General features: G+C 39.3%; 1 protein-coding gene and 1 non-coding gene across 5 annotated transcripts in view; both read right to left on the minus strand.

Moving 5' to 3' along the window:
- NOP58 (NOP58 ribonucleoprotein) overlaps window positions 1-6018 on the minus strand; it is a 33288-nt gene extending 27270 nt beyond the window's left edge. For 2 of the 4 annotated variants that reach the window (XM_064286805.1, XM_064286806.1), the window contains exons 1-3: window positions 5776-6018; window positions 1805-1881; window positions 41-93 (exon numbers count right to left, since the gene is read on the minus strand). In XM_064286805.1, the coding sequence (XP_064142875.1) occupies window positions 41-93; window positions 1805-1881; window positions 5776-5820 (175 nt within the window). In that variant the 5' untranslated portion in view covers window positions 5821-6018. Of the gene's footprint in view, window positions 1-40; window positions 94-1804; window positions 1882-5775 lie in introns of those variants that run through there. The other 2 variants (XM_003406131.4, XM_010602438.2) reach the window with 2 other exon arrangements.
- Window positions 932-1020, minus strand: LOC111749519 (small nucleolar RNA SNORD70). The gene has a single exon (XR_002784647.1). It is a non-coding gene; the product is annotated as a small nucleolar RNA SNORD70 (small nucleolar RNA).
- Window positions 6019-12848: the final 6830 nt, after the last annotated feature.

Raw genomic sequence — 12848 nt, forward strand, 5'->3', positions numbered from 1 at the left:
TTAAAGCCTCTAATTTTTATTTTATTTATTTTTACATTACCTGCTAATGCTTCTGCTGTATCCTGAAATTTTTCAAAATGTTTTAGCTTTACTCTGGAATGAAACAAACAAACATGTCATGGGTACATGCTGATTTTGCAAAAGCCACATATCTGGGGAAGAGCACACATCAATAAAAGAAACTTGCCTGTTATTGGATGTCAGGGTGCAAGAGTTAGCTATTCTTCACAAAATGACTAGTTTTTCTGAATGTTGAGGTAGTAATGTTTGGACTATTATAGAGAAGGTTGTAGGCTTTGAAGGAAACTAAGGTCAACCGCAAATAGGTTTGTTACCACATGTAAACCACAAGCAAAGATGACCAAACACAGATACTTTTTACTACACTGCACAGACCTGGCCCAGGAAAAAGTACGGGTCCCTCCTAGGTCAGGAATTTCATGATACTCATTTGTCTATCTAGTATATATGTCATTCTCAGATCTGATTGTTGCTACTCTTATTTTACTCTTTCTCCCCTATAGAAGGAGCCCTGGTAGTGCAGTAGTTAAGTGCTCAGCTGCTAACAGAGAGGTCAGCAGTCTGAACCCACCAGCTGCTCTATGGGGAAAAAGGTATGGCATCCTGCTCCCATAAAGATTTACAGCCTTGGAAACCCTATGGGGCAATTCTACTCTGTCCTATAAAGTCATTTATTATGGAAACCCTGGTGGCGTAGTGGTTTAGTGCTACCACTGCTAACCAAAAGACTGGCAGTTCAAATCCACCAGCCACTCCTTAGAAACCCTATGGGGCAGTTCCACTCTGTCCTACAGGGTTGCTACAAGTCAGAATCACCTCAACAGCAATGGGTTTGGTTTTTTCTCTCCCCTACATATTTATGTGCAGGGTTTTAGAGAATCATTTTGTATTAAGACAATCATACAGTGAATTCATTGTCATCTCAGTGGTAGTGACGAATATTTAAGTTAGATCATTTAGACTCAGTTCCGACAAGAATACATCATTGACAACAATGAATCAGGTTAACTCGGCCACCTGAATGAACCAAATAACCTTTAAAAAGTTGCCTTTAACAGTGTATCTTAAGCAGGGTTTTCTTCCATGGTCAGGAAAGTGCTGGGGAGTATTGGGGACCCTTAAGATACATACTTACCAATACAAAGATTCAAGTAAAAGCAGTAAGTTCATCTTATCTCACCCTACCCTATAGCCATTTCCACTCTCCCAAAGTGACATTAGTTCGTACCTTTCTATACTTATATAACTGCATATGCATATATACAAGGACACTGCAAAATGGAATCACATTCCATAAATTATTCTGAAACTTGGCTTTCTCAGTATATCATGGCCCTTGCTCCAGGTCAACAAGACATCTAGAAATCTGTACATTAATTTATTCATCATTCTACTACTGATGGACATTTAGGTTGTTCAAAATTTTGAGATTTTGCTACCAGAAACACTGGATCAATCATCTGTGTATTTTATTTATCTAATTGTTTAGTATGCTGATTCTTTAAGTTTGACACTCTTAGTAATTCACAATTAATTTGTGTTTTCAAAAATCTTACAAAACAATTATGGGGTGATTCCCAATCTAGTCAGCAACTAACAGAAATTAGCTGATGGCCCGTTCCAAATGAAACATCTTTCATAATTAGTTTCACACCAATGTTAGTTTTTAAGCAGATTTCAAAACAAAAAATTACAAGTTTAATAATATACAAATCAGGAAAAACAATGCTTAAGAAAAGCTCTAAGTACTAACTACTAAACTCTTAGTTTCAAGATCACTTACATTTTATTTGCTTTCTCTGGCGTTTCAAATTCTTTCCATAAACTATCAACCTCTTGGAGTTTCTTCTCATTTAGAACCTGCAACAAATATTTCAATAATTTTATTTAAACTGTATTTTTTAGGCATATACACACACACATACTCTATGTACAGTTTAGTGCAGTAAATACAACTGCATTTGCAAAATGAAGGTAATGGAAACTATTTCTCGCTCTATTTCTGAAGTAACAAACCAGTTTCTTTTTTACTCAGCATACACTTTTGGTCAAATTAGTGGTTCAAGTTGCCCACTAACCACCCAATGGAACTCAGACCTAGTTAGGGATTTTTTGAGAATCCTGTTTTTGAGGAGCCTCTGACCCCTTCACAAGGAGTCCCTGGGTGGCACAAATAATTTAAGAAGCTTGCTGCTAACCAAAAGGTTGGAGGTTTGAGTCCACTCACAGGCTGTTTGGAAAAAAGGCCTGGCAATGTACTTTTGAAAAAAATCAGCCACCGAAAACCCTATGGGGAACACGATTCTGCTCTGACAAGCACGAGATGGCGTTGAGTTCAGAAGTGACTCCCTGATAATTAGTTTTGTCCTTTTTTTTAACCCCCTCACAATCACCATCAATGCATAACATGCACAGAACATCATCAAAAGACTATTTACCCACTTAAATGTTTGCACCATCCAGGAACATCCTGTTATTTACTGCTATGATCATCCTCACATGAAATCGTGGATTTCACTAAGATACGATCAATTATAAGACATACCCTGATATAAGAAATTTTAAAATGTGGAAGAAAAAAAGGGGCATTTTTAATCTATGAAATAGAGCCATTAACATTTAGATACATTTTCTTTAAGACTCTGTCCATGTAACATGTTACTTATGTTTATTTTTAGGACTCACACTATACACTTAGCATATCATGGTCATAATTCTAGGTTTCTTTTAACCAGCTGCTTGGTATTGTTTGGATGTACCATCATTTATGCCCTTCCTGATAGGTGCTTGTTCTTGCTAGGTGCCATTGAGTCATTTTGACTCATTCGATCCCATGTGACAGAACAGAACTGCCCCATAGTTTTCTTGGCTGTAATCTTTATAGAAGCAGACAGCCAGGTTCCCCCCACCCCCACCCCGCCAGTAGCAGCTGGGTGGTTTCAAACCTAAAATCTTTCAGTTAGCAGCGGAGCACTTAACCCTTTGCACTACTAGGGCTCCTGCACAACGGTATAAATTTCACTAAAAGGCATCAAACTGTGCATTTATAATGGGTGAATTATAAAGCATATAAATTATACCTCAATAAAGCTTGAAAAAATATATTGCTCAGTAAGTTACATATGAACGTTTTGTACATCAAAAGTATCTTTTCCCAAAACTTCGAGGAAACAACGGACACATGATGGATGACAGGCTACACAGCTCCACTGTTCAATGTAGCTATTTAGATTTAAATAAAATAAATTTCCTCAGTCACTTTAGCCACATTTCAAGTGTTCAACAGCCACACGTGCCTAGTGGCTACCATAATGGACATCACAGCCACAAAAGGTCTGAGATGAAGTAAGACTAAAGGATGTCTTGAGTCTTATGTTGTGTTCACATTATGACAACTGACCCAAATTGAGTCTTCGCAAGTCTAGAAATAACTACAATAGTTCCTTTACATATTCAAGCCCTGGTGGTGCAGCAGTTAAGCGTTTGGTTGCTAACCAAACGATCAGCAGTTCAAATCCACCAGCTGCTTCTTGGAAGCCCAAGGGGGCAGTTCTACTCTGCCCTATAGGGCTGCTATGAGTCGGAATCAAATGGATAGCAATGGGTTTTTTGGTTTTACATATTAATGTGACTTTACTTTCATATATAACCTAGCTACAGAGTAATCAATTGTCGAAGGTGTTTAATTATTTTGAATCACACTGTATATTATATGGATATGTATGTGTACACTGGGCCATGATATAAAAGATATTCTTTACTGTGAATCAAGATCAAAAAAAATCTGGAAAACACCTTAGAGCATTTCCATAAAAGCATAAATTTTATGCAACCAGTATAATTTTAGTTGTACAACTATCACCACAATCTAATTCCAGAATATTCTGTATGTCTCTTTTTACTCAGAATCAAGTGGTAAATACTATAATTCCAAACTATAAATGAAATAAAAATTTCAATATACTCAAGCCTGACTAGTTATTTCTCTAATTATGAGACTATATAAACAACTTAATTTTGAACTGTAACTGAAAACAGCAACAGAACATTCAAGACTTACTTTGTGGAGCAGGATACTCTTCATTAACAGAAATTATTAAATCATCAAGAGACAAAGTTGAATGCTTTATGACCCCTGTCTAGAAACCAGTCAATTTACTGCTAGGCCAATTCCTTCCTACATTTGGAGACAAGTTGACTAATGAGGAGTTCCTCTAAGCATCCAATTCAGAATTGTATACATAATTGTTCGCAATGAAAGTTCATCAACATGCCCTGATTCAGAATTTGACAGACCCTACTGGCTAAGAGAATTTGGGGTATGTTCAGAACTGTACTTAAGAGTTTAGGAAATATTTTAAAAAGGTGGGAAAAACAAAATAGAGATGTTCTAGGACTTTAAAGTGGAATAAGGGTCTCTTAAAAGTCCATTAAACTGCGAATACTGCAATTACAGATAATCCCAGTGACAGGAAAAACATGCAGTCACCTTTTGGTTTATTATTATTATTTTATTAAAAAATAACAAGTATTTGATGTAACAAATGCAAACTGAAGTGTATTTTCAAATTCCAGGAATAGAGAACTAGAAAGCGAAAAGTTCTCCGTTCCCACGTATTTTGGTATATACTTTTCAAACTTTCTGCGTCCATACAATATACATAGAAGCGTTTCTTGATTCACAACTGGAATCGCACTATGTATGTCTTATCTAGGACTTTCTGCTTTATATCAGTATATATCAACGTAGCATATATGTGCAAACTTTGCTGTGGTTAAGAGCTACGGCTGCTAACCAAAAGGACGGCAGTTCGAATACACCAACCGCTCCTTGGAAACCCCATGGGGCAGTTCTACTCTTTCCTGTACGGTCGCTATGAGTCGGAACCGACTCAACCGCAATATTCAGAGCAAAGTGCCTGGCACTTGGAAGGCCCTCAGTCTAACCTCGTTCTTCTTATTCTTAGCATCTCCATAGTTTTCCACTGTACGAACGTCCCATTCCTGTGCTGATGAACACGTCTCAAATTGGTATCACCAATCCAGATTTCTCCCCTAAACGTCGAATTTGAAATATCGAATTGCTGGATCTACGTAACAACTGCACTTCCACTTCTAACAGATCGCCAAAGCCAGAACCCTTTAGTGCCCCTGAACCGCCCAAAACCCACAACTTTGTTTCCCTTCCAATCTTTCTCACTTCGGTAAACGGCACCACGGTGCACTCACTTACTTAAAACAAAAATCCACTCACTCCATCAGCAGTTCTATCTTCTAAACTTCTCTCGTTGTTTCCCTCCATACCAACCTTAATTCAAGCCATTTTATCTTGTTTAGATTAATGCAAAAACTTCCTTGCTTCCTTTACTGCTCCCTGTAATCTAGTATCCACACAGCAAACAAACTTACTGAAAGATAAATTAGATCAGGTCTTTCCTTTGCTTAAAACCTTCCAACGATTTCTGAAAACACTCAAAATAAAATCAGAACTCCTTATCATAAGATGAAAAGCTTGGATAATACCGCTCCTGCCCACCTTTCCAACGCGTCCAACCCGCCCAAACGGCGGGGCCACGTGTTCACTGGAACATGGTCCACCCAAGCCTGAAGTCTTTCCCTTCCTTTCAGAGCCTGGGCACATAAAGGCACCCACGCAATCCTGAACAGTCTCGTCCTCTCTTCAGGTCTTTCGCTCCCTCGCCTGCCCAACATTGGCCTTCTCTCTCGTTTCTCCAACGACCCAATCTCACCTACCTTAAAGATGGCGTACCCTACAGACGTTTCAAACAGCACCAACATGGTGAGGGCTGCTCAAGGAGCCGCGCGGCCCACCACGAACTCCGATATCGGTGGGAAGAGGCCAATCTGCAGCCCCAAAGACCCGCAAGGCCGCTGCTGGAAATGCAAAGGCGCGCACACCACCACCCAAATTCTCAGACCACGTTGTCTCAACGTTCCACACTGTACTGCAGATAGAACACAAGAACGCGCTTCCCCCTAGCAAAGGTTTCTAGGCTAGCGACGTCACTGCCGATTGGTCCGTGTCGTCACTTCCGGAATGTTCCCGCCGAAGGGGGGGTGGGGTGGGGGGGGGGGTCATGAAATTATCGCGAGATTTCGTAGGAGGCGAACGGAGTTTTTTTACGGCTAGGTCGTGTGGTAAAATGAAGAAAAAAGCTTCGTTTAATTTTTTTACCTCCATAGGTGCTGTATTTTACCTATAGAGGAGTGCGAGGCTACGTCGGCCCTACCTGCCTGGGGCGTCTGGAATTTAGGAAATGCTAGCTAGTGCCGCTAGACTTTACTGTTTTTTCCTGCCTTGAATTGAAGGTCTCATCACTCTTAACTGTATTTGCGAGCACTCCCGGCCGTTCTCTTCTCTCTGGCTAAACTAATTTTCAGCGTAGATTTCTTTCAGATATAAAGTGGATCTCTCCCCATTTTTGTTGCATTTGCAAAAATTACGTAGGGTATGAATTTAGACCTAGCCTCCTTGTCTTAATGTAATTTAGTAACTGGACTTAAATATCCCAATTCTGTTTTCCAATAGGAGTAAAATTTCTTTCCTCACTTCCCAGGCCCCGTATACAGATTGTAAACATTCGATTGTAGCCTGCTCAAGGTTATACAGCACTAAGTGATGTAATTTTCCCCTATAACTGCAACCTGGAAGCAAGAGGAAAGAAAACCTGGGTTGAAAACAGAAAAGAGGGATGAGGCAGGATGAAGGGAGAGGGGGATCTAGGGTGCACACAAGAGCATTGCTGATGATGGCCTCTTCAGAAAGGCAAGAAAAATTAAAATGGTTTGACTAGGGGAGTCGGGGTAGGGTGGATGAGGTGGAAGCGCTGGGTCTTTTTGAAGTGTTATATAACTTCGGAGTATGTTTCTGTCTAGTCTCCCTAGCGGAAGTGCCATATGCGAGACAGTATAGTCTGTATCTTAAACACACTTGTATCTGTACAGGGTCTTACACTTGTAAAATAGAATCTCGTTAAGTAATTCCACAAAACCCACTGCCGTCGAGTCGATTCCGACTCATAGCGACCCTATAGGACGGAGTAGAACTGCCCCATAGTTTCCAAGGAGCGCCTGGCAGATTCAAACTGCCGACCTTTTGGTTAGCAGCTGTAGCACTTTACTACGGCACCAGGGTTTCCCATTAAGTAATTATTAAACATTTATTGATTAAATGTCTACAGAAAGTAAAATTGTTTTCCTTGTATCTAAAGCCTTGCAGCCTTTACTCAAAGGCAAATGAAACTAACCCTTATTCAATGACAAATCACTTTACTGTGGCATCTCCTTGAAGTTGTTCTTTCACTTTGCCATTTACATAATCAGCTCAATATGATGTATTAGTCAGGAATTCAGAGCTGCTTCTGATACTGGATTTGGATCTTGGCCAATAATTGTCCGGGAATTCCTTTCTGCAAGGGAAAAGTCAGAGCCTCAATATTAAAGAAAGTACTAGGTCAAGGGGAGAAAACACAAAGCAGTGTGAGGAATAGGACATAGGGTATAAACAACCAGAGGGCTTGTATTTTTAGTAGTGGCTGAACATTGTGTAATGACAGGGACAAGAAACATGGCTCTCTTGTCCTCTCCCCACCCCTAAAGCCCCCACTCTTTGTCCAAACTAGAATACAAACTTCATGAAAGTTCACTGCTGGAACCCCAGCACTAGGCTAGTGTCTGGCACATAGTAAGGGCTCCATATATGAAGGAATGAATGAATGGAATGAGGCAATGATGGAGTTAAAGTATTTCAAGGTGCTAATAAAACAGGGCTAATTTTGTTTTTTTTAAAGCCATTTTCTTAAAATTTTTGTCTCCTCTGGACAGTCCCTCACCCAGCCCATTTCCTGAAATTGTTTTTCTCCTCAGAACTTCCTTGAAAAGAAACAGCAACCAGCTAGCTGGAATCGGCTGAAACAGGTCCTGCCCTCCAAACTGGCACTCTAGGTAACCTTTAGGTCGTTAATTGTCTCAGTCCCCAGGTCACGGGAGAGCTGACATGCTAATGAACAGAAATGGCTAACTTCTCTTGCACAGGGAATCCAACCTAGGCCCTAGAAAATGCTTACACATTCTGGAATGCTCACCACCACCGCACATGCCATCTTGTATTTTGTAAATGATCTTGCCTATATAAACCAGCCTCAACAAGCTGCCTGCTGGAAGTCCTGGAAGGCACTTAGTCCCAACTGTCTGGCATGTTTTCAGAACAGCAACACCAGTCAGTATTTGAGTGATTGTAATGAGCCTCATTTTAAATTAATAAATTAACATTCTCATCTATGTAACAACGGGTATGTTTGTTTGTTTTCAGTGCCACGATCACACAGCCTCCCTCGTTGTTCCCCAGAGGTTGGGCATGGGGTTTTTCGTTCTCACACAATCATTGGACTGCTGCCCACAACTCTGTCTTCCCTTGCTCTGGCATAAGCTAGTGTTGCAGTCCCTCTGATCTGCTGATTGTTGCCGCTTTATTGAACACATGTATTGTCCACGTCACTGCCCACCTTTTCTAGACCACCAAGAAAAGCAATTTGAGGAACACTAATTTAAATGATTTTGTGATATTGTTTTAAAAACAATCTTAAAAGAGAAGTAATGTGAACATTAATTTTGTAAAGTAAAGCTATGAACTACTTTCAGTAATGGGACTAGACCTACTGCTGTGGGCAACTGTAAAAGCTGGATAAAATATTTCTTAAAAATTGCATGAGGTCCTCTAAAAGTTAACAACATAATGAAGAAGCCCAAGATTTTGGAGAGCAGGGGACTCCAAGGAGATGAGCTCAAAATTTGGTGCCACTTTTCCCCTTGTGGCATTTGTCAACTACAGAAGAGGTGGCTAAGAGGCTGAAAAGTGCTGTAGGGGGCACGAGTTGAACACTGGATCCATCAAGCATGGAAGGCCTAGCAAACCCCTCAAAATTTGGAATGGAACACCTAAGAGTTGCACCCTAAGACTAAGGGTGTACCAGAAGGAAACCAGCAATACAGAGGATCGGGAAGGCCAAAAGTTGGTTCTTTGATATTATTAATAAAGTTAATAAACTCTTGGTGAGACTGTTCAAAAGAAAATAGAGAAGGTACAAATAAGCAATATTAGGAATAAAAAAAGGAACATCCTATTGATTCTACAGACATTAAAAAGATAATAAAATGTTTATATGCTTTATTACTTGCTGAAGTCCCTGGGTGGTGCAAACAGTAAAGGCACTCGGCTGCTCACCAATAAGTTGGAGATTCAAGTCCATCCAGAGGTTCCTTGGAAGAAAGCCCTGGCAATCTACTTCTGAAAAATCAACCATCAAAAACCTTATGGAGCACAGTGCCATTCTGACAAACATGAGATCACCCTGAGTCAAAACTAACTTGAAGGCAACTGATGCTGGTTTATACTTGTTATGGATTGAATCATGTCGCCCCAAAATATCTGTCAACTTGGCTAGGCTATGATTCCTAGTATTGTGCAATTGTCCACCATTTTGTCATCTGATGTGATTTTCCTATGTGTTGTAAATCTTACTTCTATGATGTTAAAGAGGCAGGATTAGAGGTAGTTATATTAATGAGGCAGGACTCAATCTACAAGATTAGATTGTGTCTTAAATCAATGTATTTTGAGATATAAAAGAAAGAAATAAGTAGGAAGACATGGGGACCTCATATCATCAAAATAGTAGTGCCCGGAGAAGAACTTGTTCTTTGGACTGTGCTGAAAAGCTCCTGGTTCAGGAGAAGATTGATGATAAGAACCTTCTTCCAGAGTTGACAGAGAAAGTCTTCCCTTGGAGCTGGAGCCCTGAATTTGGACTTCTACCCTTCTAGATGTGAGAAAATAAACTTCTGTTTGTTGAAGCCATCCGTATGTGGTATTTCTGTTATAGCACCACTAGATAGCTAAGACAGTACCGGTGTATAAGAGTTTCAGGGTAACAGTACCAATGTTATTATTGTTATTAATAATGTTGAGAATTTAGCTTAATTAGTAAAGAATGTCTGCCTTGAACATGGTGCTCTTTTAAGATCTGTGTGGGATCAACTTGACAACAGCAACTCAAAATATTAGATAGGAAATTTAAGGAGCAGTGAGTTCATTTTAACGGAGGAAGAACAACTTGGAAAATGAGAGTGAGAACGGTTGTACAACTCAAAGAATGTAATAGATGTCATTGGATTGTACATGTAGAAATTGTTGAATTGGTGTATGTTCTGCTGTGTACATTCTCAACAAGAACAAAAAATAAAATAATTAAAAAAAAGTTGGAACAGTTGAAAAGCTGAATTCTTTTTGTCTCCAGATTATATCTCGTTAGGGATGTACACTCAAATTACTATATTTGGATCATTTCTCATTAATGGTTAGACTACTAATTTCATCCATAATTAGGATCAAACTTTTTATTTCAGAGGGAAAAGAGGGGATATATGACTGTCATTATGTTCCAAATTTGTAGAACAAGTTATATAAGATACACTGACTTAAATATTGTGTTTATCGATATTTCTATTTAATGTTTCCCCTTGGAAAGTTCATGTATTCTTTTAATTCAAATTGGCCATTTTCTCTTTGGTTTCCAGAAAAATTTACTCTGACTTTAGTCAGTTTTTAAACAATGATTATTTATGGATTAGTTGATATGAACACAACATAATATTGAAATCAGAAACAGAAACTAAATCAGTTTCATAAATCACTCCAATGTGTGTCTAAGTTGTATTCTGCTCTAAAAATCAAGTAGGAAAGCACCAGGATTAGAAGTCAAACATTTCATTCTACATCTTTTGCCTTTTGACCCTCACCCCACCCCTTTTTTTAATTGTAGTGAAAATATACACAACAAAACATTCACCGATTCAATAAATTCTACATGTATAATTCAGTGACATTAATTACATTCTTCATGTTGTGAAACTATTATAGTTATTTTCTCCAAATTATTCTAGCTCGATTAACATAAACTCAATGCCTCCCAAGCAAAAACTCCCCCTTTTTCTCTCCCTCCCATCCCTGGTAACCACTAATAATCTTTGTTGTATGTGTATTTGCTTATTTCATGTAAATGAGATCATGCTTTTTTTTTTTTTTTTAAACTTCTCCGTCTTCTGGCTTGTTTTCTTTCCCAAGTGAGAAAGTATGAGTGTGGGGATTGCAGGCTGCTTGGGTTCCCAATTTTATGCACAGTTTCATAGAAGACAAAATGCTAACTGCACTTGCAGTTTTATTGAAAAGGCCTCTTCTTCAGAGCTACAAATATTATTATTAGATTGCAGCGGAATTATTAGAAAATCAGGGATAGTTGAAGTTCTTATAAATCTATTGGATGATCTACCAAGGAATGGGAAATGTTTCCCCTTTTTGTTACTTTGTTACTGAATGACATCTAATACAATAAGTGGTGGTGCCACCTCTTCCTAATATAATAAACTCTCTCTGCTACTTTTACATCCTTCTTGCTTTTTCTGTCTGCCTTTTCCATTTCTTAAAAAGGTACTTAGACTTTTAATGGCTCCCACAGACAATGTTATGTTCAGATGGCAAAGATGTTGTTTACTCCTGAACTCAGGAATTTATTCTTGGCTGATTTGTTCATCAGTTAACACAACTATGGGATTCTGCTTCACCCATGATGCCATGCTAGTATGGGGAAAAACCTGTTGTGATATTTTTTGTAGAGAGAAGAGAGATAAAGGGCTAGTGATATTAAGGCATAGCCCAGGGCATGGGTGGATAACAGATGTTCAGGAATGTTTAATTTTAATTTCTCTAGGAATCTTGTTTGAAAAATGTTAGAAGATGGGTCCAAGTTCTTGTTTCACAGTCTTTTCAATGCTACTTCCAGATTGTCATTCCTCCATTTAGTTTAAAAATTCCTCTTTTAAGGGTGAATGTTATTTCTCTACGCTTCCTCTTTGCTACCATCCAGGAAATTCATTCACTGATTCACTGGCTTCCCTATGATCCCAGGCCCTGCTGTCATCTTGAGTGATTTCACATTCCATGTAATAACCCATCTGTCATGGATTGAAATGTGTCCTCCTAAAATATGTGTCAACTTGCTTAGGCCATGATTCCCAGTATTGTGTGGTTGTCCTCCATTTTGAGATTGTAATTTTATGTTAAAGAGGATTAGGGTGGGATTGTAACACCCTTACTAAGGTCATATCCCTGATCCAATGTAAAGGGAGTTTCCCTGGGGTGTGGCCTGCACCACCTTTTATCTTAGGAGATGAAAGGAAAGCAAGCAGAAAGGGGGGACCTCACACTACCAAGAGAGCAGTGCCAGGAGCAGAGCGTGTCCTTTGGACCAGGGGTTCCTGTGCGGTGAAGCTCCTAGACCAGGGAAAGATTGGTGACAAGGACCTTCTTCCAGAGCTCACAGATAGAGAAAGCCTTCCCCTGGAGCTGGCACCCTGAATTTGGACTTGTAGCCTACTAGACTGTGAGAGAATAAATGTCTCTTTGTTAAAGCCATCCACTTGTGATACTTCTGTTAAAGCAGCACTAGATAACTAAGACATCATCCAATGCTTCATCTCATATTCCTCCATCTCTTCATTTCCCAGGACACTTTAGGCACTCACATTCATCGAAACCCCTATCCTTGTTATCTCCAAGAATCTCTCCACCCCTGAAATCTTAAATTCAAACCACCTGCATATTACCATAACAACCTGAGGAATGTAGTACTACACTCCAGCCATAACTGGTTTGCTATGGCAGTGATTTTCAAGGTGGGGAGTGAGGCGGAAAGGAATAAACTCTCAAGAACATTTCATTTGGATGATTTGCTTAATCCAAAAACCTTCTT

The sequence above is a fragment of the Loxodonta africana genome, chromosome 6 (assembly GCF_030014295.1).
Source record: "Loxodonta africana isolate mLoxAfr1 chromosome 6, mLoxAfr1.hap2, whole genome shotgun sequence".
In the NCBI taxonomy this organism is placed as follows: Eukaryota; Metazoa; Chordata; class Mammalia; order Proboscidea; family Elephantidae; genus Loxodonta; species Loxodonta africana.